This window comes from Dipodomys ordii, unplaced genomic scaffold, assembly GCF_000151885.1.
Source record: "Dipodomys ordii isolate 6190 unplaced genomic scaffold, Dord_2.0 Scaffold37, whole genome shotgun sequence".
Classification (NCBI taxonomy): Eukaryota; Metazoa; Chordata; class Mammalia; order Rodentia; family Heteromyidae; genus Dipodomys; species Dipodomys ordii.
In genome coordinates this window covers 14,442,129-14,461,336 of record NW_012267253.1, presented here as the reverse complement: position 1 = coordinate 14,461,336, position 19,208 = coordinate 14,442,129, and the positions used below count along the sequence as shown (strand labels likewise).

Genomic DNA, 19,208 nt, shown 5'->3' with positions numbered 1-19,208 from the left:
AACCATTTCCTTCAACAGGTTTAGTAGTTTCTTGTTTTCAGAATAAGTTTTATAGGAAGACTGGGTATTTTTAACATTCACCACATCTATTTCCCAACTCCTGACTGAACAGGAAATGGGGATTCCACTTTATCACTCCCCAGGGACAGCTACTCTTCTGACTGAATTGCCTCATGCTCAACAAACTCGACTATTTTGGTTCTCCCACTAGTATCCATATGGGAAGCACACATCATTAAAAATGAAAAGAATTTTCTGTAATCACTATCATCCATATTGCAAATTTTTAAATGAATAAATGTACAAAGTTCTACAGAATCTCACCTACCTCTTCATATACTAACCCTCTACACTCATAACTGCAGGTCAAATCTCCTGCTTCTGGACCTAAGTTACAAACTTGCCTGTTGTCCTCATACTCTTCCAATCAGCTTAAAACATCATGAACTGAAGGAGGTTTAGCCAGCTTTTTACCATGTTCCTTTTCTAACCTTTGGGACCTTTTTTAGTAGCCTCATGAAACCAGGGACCCAGTCAATCTATAACTACAATCTTAATGCATAGTATATAATGCTTGACATAAGTGTCAAATAAGAATAGTGTACATCAACTAGTCTCCTTCCATACCCTCTTTATAAAACATCTCAAAATTTGTATTAAATAACACTTAACTGCCTTCCCTATTGCCTTTCTATTGCAAATATTTAAAATAATGTACTTATTTGCATTTACAGAAGTATTTACTTCAAACTAATAGTTTATGGATTAAATAATTTATTTTTAAGAAAATTTGGACTTGTGTTTTGCTATTTAATTATTACTTATTAATAACTTCTTCTTTAAGTTTCTCTGCAAGCAATCGCCTCCTTAGTAATGTCTGCTTCTCCTCTGCTGTCATTTCTGGCTTCTCTGTCATTTCCTTAAAAAAGAAAGAAAAAAAATTGACTACAGTATACAGTGAATCTATGAAGCTGGAGTTCTGTACACACACTGCTCAGAATAAAGATTTTAAGGACATTTTTAGGGTGGGTGGAGGAAGCTAGATATAGCTCCCCTAACTATAGTTAGATATAGGTTCCTTAAACCTGTAAAACCTCTCTGGGAAAGCCTTTGTGGAGGTGGTGGATAGGGTACATTTCCAATTTTTTAGATCGTGAGATAGACCACTAATCATCCTTAACTCAGCAAAGGAAGTAGAGAAAGTGTTTATAATGAAATTGCTATTGTTGTACTTCCAACAGCTCTTAGAAAACACTTAGCTGCTGTTGGACTAGCAGAGTGGTTAATATTAATGTATCTTGCACATACATGGATTTGGAGAATTCTACTTGTAGATGTACAAAGTGTGGTAGATTAGAGCTAGCCATACCTCTACCTCACCAGTAGGTTTTCCTTTCTGCTCCACATTCTGGATCTGCTTACTCCTTAAATCCTTTCTCATAGAAAGCAGTTTATCTCTCTTTTGCTTGAGATAGTGTTCTCGTTGCCGCAGCTCTTCTGCTCCAAGTGCTGACAGACTCTACGTCAAATAAGTGAAGGAACTAGGTAAATTCATGTTTACATAAGAAGTGGCAAAGACACTTAGTTCTTTGATTGCTGCCTCAATTAAGTTCAATTTAAGTTTCAGTTCAAGCTAGGCATGAATGGTGCATATGTAATCTTGGCACTCTGGAGGCTGAGGAAGAAGAACCTTGAGATCAAAGCCAGCCTGAGATACACAAAAAGACTATCTCAAAAAATAAAAATGTGAGTTCAGGATCTTAACAAAAACCAAGTCTATGGCTGTTTACATTGCTACTTTCCAACACCTGTCATAGTTCTTGAAAGTAGTGACTTTGACTTACCGCTATTGGTCCTTCAATGCCACCATGTTCTAAACCAGGAATCTTCAGGCCTCTTTGTGTGAGGGAGGAAGTGTCAGAAAACGGTTCCATCTTTCTTGCCAAGGATTGTGCTGACTGATTAGCAAAATTCACTTCTGGCAGTAATAAGATAATGAGACCAATTAGGACAATATAAGAAGAATTAAGGCAGGCTCAAAATGATCTTTTTTTTTTTGGGGGGGGGGTCCGGTCGTGGGGCCTGAACTCTGGGGCTGGGCGCTGTCCCTCAGCTCTTCAGCTCAAGGCTAGCATTCTACCACTTGAGCCACAGTGCCACTTCCGGCTTTTTTCTTTTTGCTTATGTGGTGCTGAGGAATCGAACCCAGGGCCTCAGGCATGCAAGGCAAGCGCTCTACCACTGAGCCACCTTCCCAGCCCTCAAAATGATCTTACATTAGTATTTTCCCTCATAATGAATCAATACATATTCAGGACCTACACTACACCAGCCACTGGGAAAGAACAAGCAGTCTGTTGTAAGGGCTATAGTTTTTCATGTTATGAATAGTGACATTTCAGCAAATACCACGCTCCTGCTGTTTGCACCGCACTATCATTACAAAATATGTAACCCTGTTTACAGATTTACAGTGTGATATAAAACAAGGCTGCTACACAATCCAAATAAGCAGTATACTAATCATTTACTAATAATCCATACTTTTCCTTGCAGGTAAAAAATAAGAGACTGCAAAATCTCTAAAGCTGCATTTTTGTTTTGTAGTAGTAAATGATTTTTGTTTGCAATTCATATTGAAGATAACTATAAACCTACCAATACACTGAGAAAATTTTTTTTTGGTTTTTAATTTTTTCTTGTCAATCCTGTGGCTTGAACTGGGGGCCTGGGAGCTGTCCCTGAGCTTTTCTGTACACAAGGCTAGCAAGATTATTTTTAAGTGGAAAGAGCTTGCATTTTTTTAACATCTTAACTACACCAAGATTTCCATACCTATATATATTTTGATCTAATTCACACTCTCTATTATTCTCTTAGCCTCCTCTTCCCTTTGTTTTATTTATTTTTTGTTTGTATGGGACTTGAACTCAGGGCCTCATGAAAAGACTAGTTAATTTGCCAGTTATTTTTAAGACATTTCTGCCAAGACTGAACCATAATCTTCCAAATCTCAGCTTCTGGAGGTAACATGCATCCCAGCTCCTCTCCTCTGTTTTGTTTTAACTTTCAACATATAAGAAAATATAAAGATCTCTGACAGAACCTAAAAGCACATATAACATAAGCACTCAAGTCTTTCCAGTAACTGGTGATTACACAGCGACATGATTAACTTCTAATTGCTCTTCTGAGCTATTTTTTTTATTATAAGATTAGAAGATTTAACATTTTCACCTTAAGTACAAGGGCAATGAAAGAAAACTGAACCAAAGACATTCAAATGATACAACGAATTAAAAGCAGGATGGGAAGAACATGGAATACATGTCCAAAGGATTAATGATCATGCCAACACACCGCAACAGGAAAGAAAACTTGGCAGGAGGCAAGAGCACCTTCTGCTCAATTTTGTTGTGAACTCAAAGCTCTAAAACCTAAAGTATATTAAAAATACTAAATGGGTTCCTTATTTAAAAAGAAAAAAACCTGTACAGCATTTTTACAATAAAAAACATGCAAAAAAAAAGAAAAAAAGCCAGGCACTGATGTATATCTACTCAGGAGGCTGAGATCTAAGTATCGCAGTTCAAAGCCAGCCCAGGCAGAAACGTCCATGAGATTCTTCTCTCTAAATAATCACCAAAAAAAAAAAAACCAGAAATGCAAGTGGGGCTCAAAGGGTAGAGTCCTAGCCTTGAGCAGAGAGCTCAGAGACAGCGCCCAGGCCCTGACGTCAAGCCTCACAACTTGAAAGACGAAAGAAAGAGGGAAAGAAAGAAAGAAAGGAAGGAAGGAAAGAAAGGAAGGAAAGAGAAAGGAAGGAAAGGAAGGAAGGAAGAAAAGAAAGAGGGAAGGAAGGAAGGAAGAAAAGAAAGAGGGAAGGAAGGAAGGAAGGACAGAAAGTCATAAATTGTAAAAATTCCTTTTGTTTGCTTGGGTTTGGTATGGTTTGTTTTTCGACCAGGTCTGGCTACGTAGCCCAGACTGGGCTAGAATTCACTATATAGCCTAGGCTGGATTCAAACGCCCAATCCTGCCTCAGCCTCCCAAGTGCTAGGAATAAAGATGTACCTCTCCACACTAGCAGAAATTTCTTCTAGGTGTGGAAGAACATAGATCTGGAGTCAGAAGGCCAAAATAGTCACATTTTGCCATTTACAGATTCAGTGACCTTGAACAAATCATTCAGCTTCCTTGGATTTCTTGTTTTTCAAAACCCACACAGCTGGACCCTAGTGGCTCACGCCTGTAATCCTAGCTACTCAGGAGGCTAGATCTGAGGATCAAAGTTCAAAGCCAACCCAGGCAAGAAAGGCTGTGAGACTCTTATCTCAATAAACTACCAGAAAACTGGAAGTGGCGCTGTGGCTCAAGCTGTAGAGTGCTAGCCTTGAGCTGAAGAGCGGAGGGCAGCACCCACGCCCAGAGTTCAAGCCCCACGACCAACATACACACACACACAAATAAGAACCAAGTACAGTGGTTCATCCCTGGAATCCCAGCTACTCAGATGGTAAATCAGCCCAGGCATAATGCCTCATCTCAATAGAAACAACTGGGCATGGTGGTATCTTCCTGTTGTCCTAGCTACAATGATTAAGTAAAATAGAAAACTGAAGTCCAGGCACAGGCTAGGCAAAAAGAAAGACCCTATCTCAAAATAACCAGTACAAAAAAGACTAGAAGATGAGGAAGAATGATGGGACAGGTGACACTAATCAAGATTCATTGTTCTCATAAACTGACACACTGAGTTGAAATGCCTTTGTATGACTATTTAAAGATAATTTTATTTATTACTTTTGTCAGGTCATAGGGCTTGAACTCTGGGCCTGGGCGCTGTCCCTCAGCTCTTCAGCTCAAGGCCAACACTCTAGCACTTGAGCCACAGTGCCACTTCTGGTTTTCTGGTGGTTTGTTGGCAATAAGAGTCACATAAACTTTTCTGCCCAGGCTGACTTTGAACTGTGATCCTCAGATTTCAGCCTCCTGAGTAGCTAGGATTACAGACAGGCATGAGCCACCAGCGCCCAGCTTAATTTTAAAAATTGTTTAAAGGGAACTGGGGGTAAGACTCTGGTAGAGCACATACCTCTAATAATAGTCTACATAAACGTGTAGGGTATGTCATACGCCCAACTATATTCAGCCTTCAGAAATCTTGGTAGTGTCTATGAAAGAGCTTTAGTTGAAGAGAGTATTATCACCACTTTTCCTGTGACAGGGTTTCACAATCCAGGCTGCCTTTTATTCCACAGTGCTGAGATTGAGCCCAGGACCTTACACGTGCTAGGCAAGTGCTCTATTCCTGAGCTACATCTCAGCTCCCCATAATTTTGCATGAAGTCTACATGTTAAGCAGTGAGCAGAGCTCTTGGCGGCACCTATTGGGTCATAGCTATGGCATGCATGATGTGTTCACACAGCATTTTCTTGCTCACAATTTTATGGTGTTGCTGAACTTGGAAATACAATATTAAATTATTTTCCCAGTGAATTAAAATATGGCTAGAAAAAGGAAGAACAGGGCTGGGAAGGTGGCTCAGTGGTACAGTGCTTGCCTTGCATGCCTGAGGCCCTGGGTTCGATTCCTCAGAACCACATAAGCAAAAAGAAAAAAGCCGTAAGTGGTGCTGTGGCTCAAGTGGTAGAGCGCTAGCCTTGAGCTGAAGAGCTGAGGGACAGCGCCCAGGCCCAGAGTTCAGGCCCCATGACTGGACCCAAAAAAAAAAAAAGATTTTGTTTTTATAAAATTGATGAGAATCCTCATAGGAAATGTTAGTGGATGAACTTGTTCAGTATAAGGTAAATCTCTACTTCTAAAATTCTCTCATTTCAGTCTTTGTTTTAGTCTTTTGGGTGTGTGTGTGTGTGTGTGTGTGTGTGTGTGTTGAACTCAAAGCCTTTGGGGGGGTGTGTGTGTCTTTGGTGTGTGTGTGTGTCTTTTGGGTGTGTGTGTTTTGAACTCAAAGCCTTTGGGTGTGTGTGTCTTTTAGTTTTTTGGGTGTGTGTGTGTGTGTTTGTCTTTTAGTCTTTTGGGGGTGTGTGTCTTTGTTTTAGTCTTTTGGGTGTGTGTGTGTGTGTGTGTGTGTGTGTCTTTGTTTTAGTCTTTTGGGTGTGTGTGTGTGTGTGTTTTGAACTCAAAGCCTTTGGGGGTGTGTGTGTGTGTGTGTGTCTTTGTTTTAGTTTTTTGGGTGTGTGTGTGTTTGTCTTTTAGTCTTTTGGGGGTGTGTGTGTCTTTTAGTCTGTTGGGTGTGTGTGTGTGTGTGTCTTTGTTTTAGTTATTTTTGTGTGTGTGTGTCTTTTAGTCTTTTGTGTGTGTGTGTGTGTGTATGTGTGTGTATGTGTTTTGGGGTGTGTGTGTGTCTTTGTTTTAGTTTTTTGGGTGTGTGTGTGTTTGTCTTTTAGTCTTTTGGGGGGGGTGTCTTTAGTCTTTTGGGTGTGTGTGTGTGTGTGTGTCTTTTAGTTTTTTGGGTGTGTGTGTGTGTTTGTCTTTTAGTCTTTTGGGGGGGGGTCTGTCTTTGTTTTAGTCTTTTGGATGTGTGTGTGTGTGTGTGTGTGTGTGTGTGTGTGTGTTTTGAACTCAAAGCCTTGCCTTCTATCACAGGAGCCACATACCCAACCTGTTGGCTTTCATTCTTCTCACAGCCTGGGTACTGTCCCTAAGCTTTTTTGCTCAAGGTTAGTGTTCTGCCACTTTAAACCACAGCTCTGCTTCTGGTTTTCTGGTGGTTAATTGGAGATAAGAGTCTCATAGACTTTCCTGCCCAGGCCTTTCCTGCTTCAAACCATGTGCTTCAGATCTCAGCCTCTGGGTAGCTAGGATTACAGGACGCATGAGCCACTAGCACCCAGCTGGCTTTCATTATTCTTTCAAAAAAGATGTTGCATGGACCATGATTCTCTTCTTTAAGTATTGATGAAATGACAGGCATTCACCTAACTTGAGATATGTGTATCTCAACCCAAGTAGATGGAGTCTCATGAACATTATGCCTGGACTGGCCTTGAATCATGATCCTCCTGATCTGTACCTCCCCCATATCTAGGATTAGAGGTGTAAGGTAGGGCATCACACTGATGATAGGAGGCTAGCCTCCTTATGATCTCTGCCTCTGTCTCTCAAGTACTAGCATTTAAATGCTCTGCTATGCCTCCAGCCCTTTTTGCATTTCGGTGATCTTGTTTTTTGCCTAGTCTGACACGGAAATGTGACCCCTATGTTTCCTTTGTATAGGAATTTTTATATACATACATACATACACACATATATGTATATAAAATATAATTGTATATTTTTATTACATTTAATATATATACTGTATATACAATATATAATATGTATATCTGTATATCAAATGGATTATATATAATGTGACTATAGTTTACGCTGCCATACGGGGCTTGTTGAGATAGGGTCTTGATAACTTTTTGCCTCCCAAGTAGCTAGAATATGGGTGTGAGCTACCATGCCCCATCCCTTTACAAAATTTTTATAATGCTAAGAAATCAAACAGTGCTGACACTAAAATTGAATCATGATTGTGAATGAAGTTCATTTTATTCTGGGATTTCTGTGGTTTTAAATGTCCTTTTCTAAAAACAGGTGTGAGGTAAGGCAGTTATGATTAGAGGAAGCCAGTGTACTTCAATAAGCTTACCTGGGGGTGAGGGTGAAGAATGTCTGCCCCTTCCTTGGGAATTACTCGCCTTTGCAGTCTCACCAGTATGCACTGAGGGGTCTTCTGTTTGAGTATCGAATAACTTCAAGATGTCATAGAAAAATGATAACAATATACAAAATAATTTTGACTTATTCACTACCTTTAAGAACCAAAGGTGTTATTAAGAAATTCTGACTAGGAAAAAAAAATTCTTACTAGGCCAAGTGCCAGTGGTTCACACCTGTAATCCTAGCTACACAAGAGACTGAGATGTGAGGATCACAGTTCAAAGCCATCTCAGACAGGAAGTCCATGAGACTGATTTCTGCAATTAACTACCAAAGAAACCAGAAGAGGGAGCTGTCATTCAAGGGGTAAAGCACTAGCCTTGAGCAAAAAAACTCAAGACAGCACCCAGTCCCTGAGTTCAAGCACCAGGACCACCCCTCCCCCCCAAAAAACTGACTAATGAACCAAAGATTTTATTTTCCCTAAACTCTTAAGATGTTACTAGTATTTTCTAGCTCATAGGTTTTTAGGTATGTAAACATTTCATTTCAAATCATACACTGTTAATGGTATCTAGTATGGTTAGGCTTTAGAACTCAGAACAGATCCAAACCCAGGCTTCACCCCTGTTCTTCAAGACAACAAAAGATACTATTAAAAGACAGAAAATTACTGAGTTATAGTACTTTTCACTTAAAATATATGACATTGATTTGAAATCTCTAAAATAGCCACAAGTTGTTTTATTTCCATTTCTAAAATGAACAACAAAATCATTAGTCCTAGAGGAAAATAAACTAATGCTATTTCATATTTCCTTAAAAAAAGGAAGAAAATCTCATCATATATAGATTAGATAATTCATGGTATCTAAATCATCAGTCTCTATAGGCCAAGTAAGAGAAACATAGGCTTATTATTACCATCTTTTGTAAGTTTAATATTTCCATAATAAAAGATCTAGAAAAAGTTTCTTCCAGAAAAAAAAAATCATCTCTAAAATGTAGTATTCAAAAAAGCTTACTATGGTCTCCCTATCAATCAGAAGGTTAAAACTACTGTCTTTTCATAATAATTTTGAGCAAGTTTCTACTCTACACCTTTATGTTTAAAAAGCTTCATTAATACCTAAGAACTTCACACCTCAATTACTAAAGATATTCACCCAAACAGAAAACAGTTCTTAACCCTAAAACATCTCTTCTGCTCTTCATTTGGTTTTGCCAAGAGAATACATAATACAAGGATATGTCAGGACAATATGAGTAAAAAAGGAGATGACCTTGAAGTCCTGGACAGAGAGCTGACACTAGGTCTCCTCTGCCCTTCAGGGAGATAGGAAAACACAGCAAGAGGAGCAGCCAGAAAAGAGGACAGGAAAAGACAAATACTAGCTTCCCTTACCTCTACCAGATCCATGTTTAATTTACCCTTGGGAAAGACAAATTCACAGAAATGGTTCTTTTTTTTTTTTTTGGGGGGGGGGGTCCGGTCATGGGGCCTGAACTCTGGGCCTGGGCGCTGTCCCTCAGCTCAAGGCTCAAGGCTAGCGCTCTACCACTTGAGCCCAGCCCACTTCCAGCTTTTTTTCTTTTTTGCTTATGTGGTGCTGAGGAATCAAACCCAGGGCCTCATGCATGCAAGGCAAGCACTCTACCACTGAGCCACCTTGCCAGCCCCAGAAATGGTTCTCTATAGAACTGTATACCAGACAATGTGATGCTGAATTTAGTTGACAATGTTAAAGCCTGCAAGGAGCCTTTAGAAATAGCTACCGTGCTCTGTTGGAATAATAAAGAGGTCAAGGAGAATGGAAAAGTAAATGTTTTTCTTAATCTTCTTTTATACCGAATAGAACATAGGAGGATTTCCATAAGGAACTCCTCAAAATATGACATATTATTTATACCTTTTGGAATTGATGGTCTTGGTTTTTATCATGGAACTTAAAAAATAGGATGCCTGATGAACTAGGAAGTCATAAACAGTAACTGCTGGGGGATTTTGTTTGCTAGTTTGGGGTTTTTTAGCATTTGTTTTGAGGATTTGTGAGGGGAATGGTGGCAGGGGATGGTGTTGGCTGCTGTTATTTTAGTGCTAGAGACTGAACCCAGGGCTTCATACATACTACATACATGATTGGCCATATACTATTTACTACTGATCTACATCCACAGCACGAATTACTTTCTTTTTAAGAATGTTTAAGTCAGATGCTGCCTGTCTCATGCCTGTAATCCTGGCTACTCAGGAGGCTAAGATCTAAGAATTGCAGTACAAAGCCCAGGCAGGAAAGTCAGTGAGACTCTTATCTCCAATTACCAACCAGAAAACAAGAAGTGGGGCTGTGGTTTAAAGTGGTAAAGCACTAGCCATGCACAAAAGAGCTCAGGGACAGCGTTCAGGCCCTGAGTTCAAGTTCCATGCCTGCCAAAAAGAACAATGTTTAACGTATACTCTCTTGTAAGAAAGTATATACTTTCTCTACAAAAAAGAGATAAAATATGAATATAAATGCCTAGACTTGACCAGAACATATAACACTATGAGGCTCACATAAGTTTACATGTAAATAGCAAAGAGAAGGTAGATTATAAACAATAAGATTAACAATGAAATATGCCTGTTTTATTTATATGTTCTATAGGTACCTGTTTTGTTCTCTTTCTCTCTTCTTCTTGGTCATATTCCTCTTTTGATTTTCTGAAAGATACAAAAATAAGTTAGAAAAGTAAATTTTCTTATTTGGTCAAAAGATAAATAGTTAACCAAGAAATATGGCAACTTGAGATTACATTATGAGCAAGATGTTTTATACATAATTGAAAATAGCCATGTTTTACTCTAAAGTGGCTTACAATCAAATAGTAGAAGCACAGGCAAAGTACTGCAGAACTAGTAACATAAAATAGAGGCTTATCCAGTGAGCCACCACTGCCCATCTTAAACCAAATATTCATACCTTTGTGAACTTATGAATTCAAGCAATCTGTTTGGTGTCCTGAGAACATGTTCCCTGCCAAAAAAGGTAGGATCTGGCAGAAAAGGGCTAGATTCACTGGCTCCCCTACCCACAGTAACTGAAAGCCCATGAAATTAAGCACTAGGTGCTGGGACTCCTGTCATAGTTTCCAACGAGGCCCATCCTTTTAACTACCATCATGTCTACTCTGCAGGTGACACAAATGAAGGCAACTATCTTTTCTCCCTAAACCTAGTATATTCTCACAAGCGCTTTAAACAGTCAAGTGCTACCAGGTGCTTGTAACTCATGTGTATATTCCTAGTTACTCAGGAGGCTAAGATCTGAGGATCACAGTTCAAAGCCAGCGTGAGCAGGAAAGTCCCTGAGACTCTTATCTCCCATTAACCCAAAAGAACCGGAAATGGCACTGTGATTCACAGTGGTAGAGTGCTAGCCTTGAGCAAAAGAGCTCAGGGACAATGTCCAGATACTGAGTTCAAGCCCCACAAACAACAAAAAAAAAAAAAAAGATTAGGGACAGCACCCAAGCCCTAATGTTCCAGCCCAGGACCAGCTTAAAAAAAAAAAAACCAGTGAAAAAGATGTCTGGAGGCTTGGCTCAGTGGTATCATGGCAACCTAGCAAGTGTGAGGCCTTGACTTGATAAGCCTTTATAAACCACCAAAAATAATAAAACATAAAAGCAAAAAGGACTAGAGGCATGGCTCTAAGCAGCAGAGTGCCTGCCTAGCAAGCACACACCCGAGTTCAAACCATTCCCAAAAAACATGATAAGCAACACCAATCTAACTATCCAAAACGCTCAAGTACGCAAAAATCTTTGCATGCCAGTATGATGTTCAAAATGTTTCAGTCTCTGGAAGGTTTTGGATTTTAGACTTCCAATTAAGGATGCATATTCCATAATAAGAGCCATGCAAATGTTTTAAAATCTAAAAAAAGCAAAAAGAAGAAAAACTTCAAAATCTGAAACACTTCTGTTTCTAAGTATTTTGAGTAAGAGCTATCTGTACATGTTATAAATGATAAAATATATCAACAGTCTTCAGTAGAGAATCTAGATATTTTACTGGTTCACAATACTTTCTGGTTAAAAAGCATATATGTACATATCATATTATACTACTAGTTATTCATTGAGAAATAATCAAAGTACCTAAGAACTTCTCTCAGGATTTTCATCTCTTCTTGTTCAAGGTCACTGACCACATCAGACCCATCAGTTAAGCAGTCAGGTAGTACACCTGTTCAAAACCAAACACCATGAAAGGGTATCAACTCAACTGAAAACACTTTTCTCTCATTGTTCTAGTTCAATAAGTACAAATTCATTTACAATTTATCACTTTAAAAAATCTAAGTTCTTCTCACTTTAACTATTGTCTGCTTTGTGTAACTTTCATGTAAGGGTGTAATCCCCACCAAATTAACCATGATTTTTCATAGAAATATCTCTCAGGCCAGATACCAGTGGCTCCTACCTACTCAGGAATCTTAGATCTGGAGTATCATGGTTTAAAGCCAGTGACATAAAAAAAATCCATGAGGGGCCCAGAATGTGGCTCAGTGGTAGAGTGCTTGGCCTAGCATGCATGAAGCCCTGGGTTCGATTCCTCAGTACCACATAGGAGAAAAAGCCAGAAGTGGTGCTGTGGCTCAAGTGGTAGAGTGCTAGCCTTGAGCAAAACAAGGGACAGTGCCCAGGCCCTGAGTTCAAGCCCCCAAATGGGGAAAAAATAAAAAATTTTAAAAAAATCCATGAGACTCTGTCTCCAAAATAACCGGCAAAATTCCAGGCTGGAGGCATGGCTCCAGTGGTTAAATATCAGCCAAGTATGGAAGCCCTCAATTCAAATCCTTTATCACTTTGCCCTCCCCCACCCCACCTCAAAAAAAAAAAAAAAAAAGAAATCTCAGTACCTTCCCTGGTGTTAGCTATTCAAAATATTAAATATGGAGCTGGTAGTTCAATGGCAGGGTGCTTAGCTAACATGTATTAGCTCTAATGCCACAAAAAAGTAAAAGCTGTCTGGCAAAATTAATGTAAGTTACATCTATTATCACACAGTATATCTAAAGACATACCACTGAAATCATTGAGCTGAACTTAAATTATTCTTTTAGTCAGTCTTTGGCGGCTCATATCTGTTATCGTAGCTACTCGGGAGGGTGAGATCTGAGAATCAAGGTTCAGAGCCAGCCTAGGCAGAAAAGTCCATGAGACTCTTATTCCCAATTAACCAATTACCCAGAAAAGGCTAGAAATGGAAACATGGTTTAAGTGGTAGAACACCAGCTTTGAGTGAAAAAGCCAAATGAGAATAAGAGGACCTGAGTTCAAGCCACAGTAGCACAAAAACAAAATTAAAAAAAAAAACCAGCAACCATGCTTATAAGATGATCCTTAAATGGGAAGAGAGTTTACAAAAGAAAATAATATTCCATTAAAACAGCATTTAATATTCTTCTTCATTCACATTACAACAAATGTTACTAATAAGGGGGCCCTGATTATTATGTGCAATAAAAACACAGTATGAAGCACATCAGAGAAACAGAAAGATGAATAATAAGATTTCTATCCTTAGAGCATCTGTTCAGATATTGGTCTAATAATTATAAACCACAATAGTTCTAACTTAGGCCCAAAGCAAATAAAAATTCATAGGAAGTAATTTTAAATATTGGTCTAATTTACCTTATTACTTCTATCTTCCTGATAAGCAGGAAGACTAGTAAGTGTTCCATTTATATCTATGATAATTACATTCTATAGCATTTGCATAAGGTTGCTTCAGCTTCACTTTCCATTTCTTGATCCACATATGACTATGAGAGTATGGATCTACCCTCAACCAGTTTTATTACTGTAATCCTTTTCACACTTAGATGCACATTTTTATATTAAACAGTTCACTTTGAGGTAATTGCATACTCACATGCAATTTCTCCCCATGGTAACATTCTGACAACTACAATATAATATCATGACTTGAAACTGACATCTAACGCAGCTCACCAATCTGAAGTGCAACTTCATTAGATTATTCTCCTGATAATCTTTCTAAGGAAAATGAAAGGAATAAGGGAGGAATGATGCAACAGCATGAAGTACTTCAAAAATATAAATTAATGTTCTAACTTACATTTTCCTCAAATTCTTTTATAAGATACAAAAAACAATTAAGGATCCAAAGCACCTTCAAATTTTGCTTAGCATAGCACAAAGACAACTTCCAGCCAGGCTCTAGTGGCTTACACCTGTAATCCTGGGTAGCCTCTCAGGAGGCTGAGAGATGAAGCTCCTACCTTGAATTCAGCCCTGGCAGACAAATCCAAAAAACTCTCTATCTTCAATTAACCAGTAAAAACCTGAAAGTGGAGGTGCAACTCACCAATACAACATGATAGCTATTGAAGACCTGAGTTCAAAACCAGTACCAGCCAGGCACCAGTGGCTCACATTTTGTAATCCTAGCTACTCAGAAATCTGAGGTCTGGTTCAAAGCCAGCCTGGGCAGAGAAGTCCCCAGGAGACTATCATCTCCAAGAAACTACTCAAAAAAGCTGGAAGTGGCACTGTGTCTCCATTGGTAGAGTGCTAAGCCTTGAGCACAAAGAGGCTCAGAGACAGCACCCAGACCCCAGGACTGGCAAAAAAAAGAAAAAGAAAAAGAAAAAATAGTATCAGCACAGGAAATAAAAAAATAAAAACTTCCAAACAGCCTGTTTTAACTGTCATTGATCTACAATACTTATTCTTAAATACAAGTATTAAAAATTCTTAAGCAGAAACTTAAGCATTAGCTCATGCTTAAATGCAGAAAATTGTTACACACTGTGGTTTGACAGTGTAACAGGTAATTGTAGCAATTATTCTACATCATTTGCCACTCTCCCTTGACAAATACAAGCCAGGTTTGTGTGAGTCACCAAGCAGCAATATTGAAGAGGCTAGGCCCACCCTTCTCAGCAGAATGGCTCTGGATTTAAACCAATAATAATGGTGTCATTCCTCTAGCCATATGATTTAAGAAAGGCAATTAACTCCAGTTTTGATCAATAGGACCTGAAAGGAAATCTTCCGGAAGGCTTCCATGGAAGTGTTGTCTTGCTAACAAAAAGAAATGCAGAGAAGAAAACATTCCTTTACTCCATCTAACACTATTGAGACTACACTGAACACAGCCAGAGTATAATCATGAGAAAAGATACTAAGAATGGTAGAATATAAAGATGAAAAGTGCCCATTATGGTTGTTTTCTTTTTTTCCAGATAACTAGAGATTAATAAACTCAGGGACTCACATTTATTAGGCAAGTTCTCAACTACTTGAGCTATTATAACTACTCCCCTTTTTGTCCCCTCCCCAATTCATTTGTATTTACTTCGTTTTGTAGCTAAAGCAATGAGCTAACTTTACCTGAGCTTTCCTCTGGGCAAAATTCATCTGTCTCTCCCTCCCAAGTAGCTAGGATTAGAGGCAGGGATCTTTACACAGCTGGCTTCTGGGTCCTTGATATCACCGAGCCACTGAACTAATAAACCCTGTTACCTATCTTTCTTCACTTTATTCCTCTGGATTTCTTGTTGTGAGATAAAAACTTCCACCTGCTTAGGCCATTCTTGCTGGCATGTTCTGTTACTGGCAGTCTGAAATATACAGCTTACACAGGTTTTAGGTATTTGTTCCTGTTTTATTAAAATGTATTAAAGGTGCAGTTTCTAATTGCAAAACTAGAATCCACTGTCAATCACTATCAAACTGATCCTCTTCATCCTACAGGTCAGAATAAAGCATAGTCTCAAGAATACTAAGGAAATAATTTTATAGAACAAATTAAGCTCTTCCAAACTTATTTAAACCAAAGTAATTACACTGTGTTATGTACTTTTCAGAGTCAGGGTGGTAATATCTCCTATACACAGACAATTCTGTTCACTGTGGAAAGTATTTTAGATTTTATGATGGGTGGTGACTCTCATATATATCTATTAATATCAGACAAAAGAAAGGAAAATCCTCAACAAGAGTTCTACAGCATTCTATATTTACCCTGAATCAACAGAAGTTGATTTAAGAACACATTTAAGAACAAGTAATACATCAAGGCACAGTGGCTCAAACTTGTCATTCTAGCTACTTGGGCGGTGGAGATGATGGTTAAAGGACAAATTAATCATAAAAGCTGGACAGACTCCATCTCAACCAATGGCATGCATGGATTTTGAGGGAAGCACAATGGTTAGGAAAAGTAGTTTATGTCTGACATCCTGAGTGATATGGGAAAACACAAGAAGAAGGATCACAGCTCAGACCAGCCCAAGCATAAAGCAAGATCTTACTTCAAAAATGACTAAGTACAAGGGCAGGAATGTATCTCAATGGGAAAGCACTTGCCTAGCAAGTGCAACATCCTGGGTTTGACTCCCGGTACCAAAAATTAAAAAAAAAAAAAATGACCAGCACAAAATAGTACTGAAGATGTGTCTCAAGTGGTAGAAAAGCTTGCCTAGCAAGAGTGGAGCCCTGAGTTCAATTCTCAGTACCACCAAAATATATATTTTTTTAAAGCAACTAATGCAACTAAGCTATAGCTTTCAGATAAGGTCCCACTGCCCAACTAAGATAAGATATGGTAAAGATTATAGTGGCAGGCAACCTATTGAACAAAGGAAAAACATAAGACTTAAGACGATGTCAATAGAGCCAGAAATCGGAAACAAGAGATGAGAACCAAGTTTTAAAAGGATAAGTACAGTTACAAGTAATTAATTAAAATTTTAATGTCAAAGTTCAAACAAAAGCAGGAATACTAGAGAGTAAGTTTCAGCCCAGGAACAGTCAAAAGATAAAACTAAAGAGGATCAGTAGAATCATCCTTCTGTTTTCTCTTCCACCTAATACTGCCCAATGTGTAATGATTCTAAGTGTGATCCCAAAACCAGCAGCTTCAGTATCACCTGAAAACTTGTTAAAAATGCAAATGAAAGCCAGGCACCAGTAGTTCATGCCTCTAATCTTAGCTACTCAGGAGGCTGAGATTAAGGGTCATGGTTCAAGCCAACCCAGCATCAAAAAAGCCAGAAGTGAAGCTGTGACTCAAGAGGTAGAGCTTTAGCCTTGAGCAGAAGAACCTCAAGGGCAGAGCCCAGGCCCTGAGTTCAAGACCCAGGACTGGCACCAAAAAAAAAAAAAAAGTGAATTATCAGCTCCCAACCTAGACGTACTCAATTAGAAACTAGGAACATTACCATTTGTGTTTCAAGCCTTCCAACTAATTTCAATGTTCTCTAAAGCCTGAGGACCACTGTCTCTTTCTATGATCTTAACAATGATAAGACAGGATAGAATAAGATAGTTACTTCTCTCAGTAATAACTGTAACCACTCAATAACACTAACTTTCATAAATACAGTGGATGGGCAGAAGCTCTGAAACGTGAAACATTTCAAGCTTTACATTGTAAAACATCATGAAATCAAATGTTGGGCTGCTTTCTTTCAAATGTCAAATACTCACTGATCAGAAAGCTTATGCACTTAAAATTTCTCATAGCTTCCAAACACAACTTGAAATAAATGTACGCAAGACAGCTACATTTAAGGCCTTATTAGAATCAGAATAGTCAAATCTACAAAACAAACAAATGTATTTAACACACAGATTTCTAACATCAACATTTTACCATTTCTCTCTTGAATTATTCGAATGGCTTGCAGCTGCATTTCAATGTTTTTCTGGACCATCATTGCTTTGAAGATAGTAAAATCTTCTGCTGCCAATACGGGCTGCAAAATAGCCTGTGGAAAGAATCAAAGCAAATCATTTCCACTGAAAACTAGCATTCATGAACGTCACAACTTACTTATGGCTAAGCGACACAAATGGACAATTTAAAGAAAAAAATCTTTTTGAATCAAGGCCTCTACATGTAGCCCAGGCTGTCCTCAAACTCATAATCCTTCTGCCTTCAAGTTTCTCAAGTGTGTGATGAAGGTGTGAACCACCACAGTTTTGGTTCAAGATTTAACTCTGAAAGCCTCTGAATAGGGTTCTGAGGAGGCTGACTCCAAATCCTTATGCCTCTAGGAAACTAAGGGTGTCAGAGATAACATTTTCCAAATGAACCAGTGCTAAATTACTCTGTAAAAACATACAGAATTATGGCTTCCTTTTCTAGTCACCACTTCATTTCCTAGATTGTCTTTCAGCCAAAATGATGTGTATTTGGTTTATAACCTGTCACATGATTACCAAATTGAATTAAATAGCCAATTGAATTAAGTGGCCACACAAAATCATGATGAGGTAACAAAGAGTCACGGAGAGTACCTCAACAAAAATTTCATCAAGGAATCTATTCAGAAGAGGAAGATGCCTTTCTTCCTGTAACTAACACATTCTAGATGTGTCTAGTATAAAGAAACATAAAAAAGGTGCAAAACAGTTCTCAGAGACCTCTATAGAGTCAGTCAGGTATGAAAAGAAAAAACAAGTGAGGAACAGATGACTCTCATCTGTAAACCTAGCTATTCAGGAAGCTAAGATCTAAGGATCAAGGTTCAAAGCCAGGCCAGGCTAGAAAGTCCATTAGACTTTTATCTCCAACTAACCACCTAAAAGTACAAAGTAGAGGTGTGACTCAAATGACAGATTACCAGTCTTGAACAAAAAAAAAATCACAGTGTCCAGGAACTGATTTTAAGCCACAGGACCCGGGAGGGAAGGAAGGGTAGGTGAGGGGAAAAGGAGAGAAAGAGAGAGAGAGAGATTGGGGAGTGAAGGAGAAAGAGAGAGAGGGAGGGAGAGGGGGAAAGAGAGAGAATGATATGCTTCTTTTTTCTTAATTCATAAATACTGTCTAGAAAGCCCCAGGATAGAAGCTGATCTTCCCTAAAAGGGAAATAACTGTAGGTACTTTCTGTGATTGCTTAGTAACGTCTGTCAGAATTCCTTTTATGGAATTATGCTACCATAATTACGTGATATTCTGAGGCTTCTTAGACTTACTAATAACACCAAGTACTTTATCCTCATCATTAACACTTGAAGGGCACTGCAACTAATGGCAAAGTCAACCACAGCATCTATCAGCCAGGCAGAGACTGAACTGATAGTTAAGTTATAAAGTAGGGCTCATTCTAGAACCCTTGATCCCTTTTAATAAATGCATGAAAGAAACATTTTTCTTAAAATGAATATTCCTTGACTTTTCCTCAGACATAAGAAATTTTAATCTCTGGATTATGAATGCTCAGAAATCTACAAGTAATTCCTAAAAGAATAAAGTTTGAGAAATATTTGTACATTGGTGAAGGAAAAGAGGACGTGGTATCAGAAGTCTGCCTCGAGTCTCACTATACCCTGTACATCTGTAACCCTGGACATCACTTAATCCTTATTCATCTATGAAGTTAGTATAATAAAGTGACAACAATATTTATTTTTTTTTGGGGGGGTCCAGTCATGGGGCCTGAACTCTGGGCCTGGGCACTGTCCCTCAGCTCTTCAGCTCAAGGCTAGCGCTCTACCACTTGAGCCA

The 19,208-nt window shown here is 38.6% G+C and overlaps 1 protein-coding gene across 2 annotated transcripts in view; it reads right to left on the bottom strand.

The window, feature by feature from the left end:
* Nucleotides 1-761: 761 nt before the first annotated feature.
* The window catches only part of Cfap36 (cilia and flagella associated protein 36), a 27,885-nt gene continuing 9,438 nt past the window's right edge, over nucleotides 762-19,208 (bottom strand). For both annotated transcript variants that reach the window (XM_013018033.1, XM_013018035.1), the window contains exons 4-10: nucleotides 17,352-17,466; nucleotides 11,819-11,906; nucleotides 10,328-10,379; nucleotides 7,665-7,767; nucleotides 1,845-1,978; nucleotides 1,370-1,519; nucleotides 762-919 (exon numbers count right to left, since the gene is read on the bottom strand). In XM_013018033.1, the coding sequence (XP_012873487.1) occupies nucleotides 818-919; nucleotides 1,370-1,519; nucleotides 1,845-1,978; nucleotides 7,665-7,767; nucleotides 10,328-10,379; nucleotides 11,819-11,906; nucleotides 17,352-17,466 (744 nt within the window). In that variant the 3' untranslated portion in view covers nucleotides 762-817. The remainder of the gene's footprint in view (nucleotides 920-1,369; nucleotides 1,520-1,844; nucleotides 1,979-7,664; nucleotides 7,768-10,327; nucleotides 10,380-11,818; nucleotides 11,907-17,351; nucleotides 17,467-19,208) is intronic.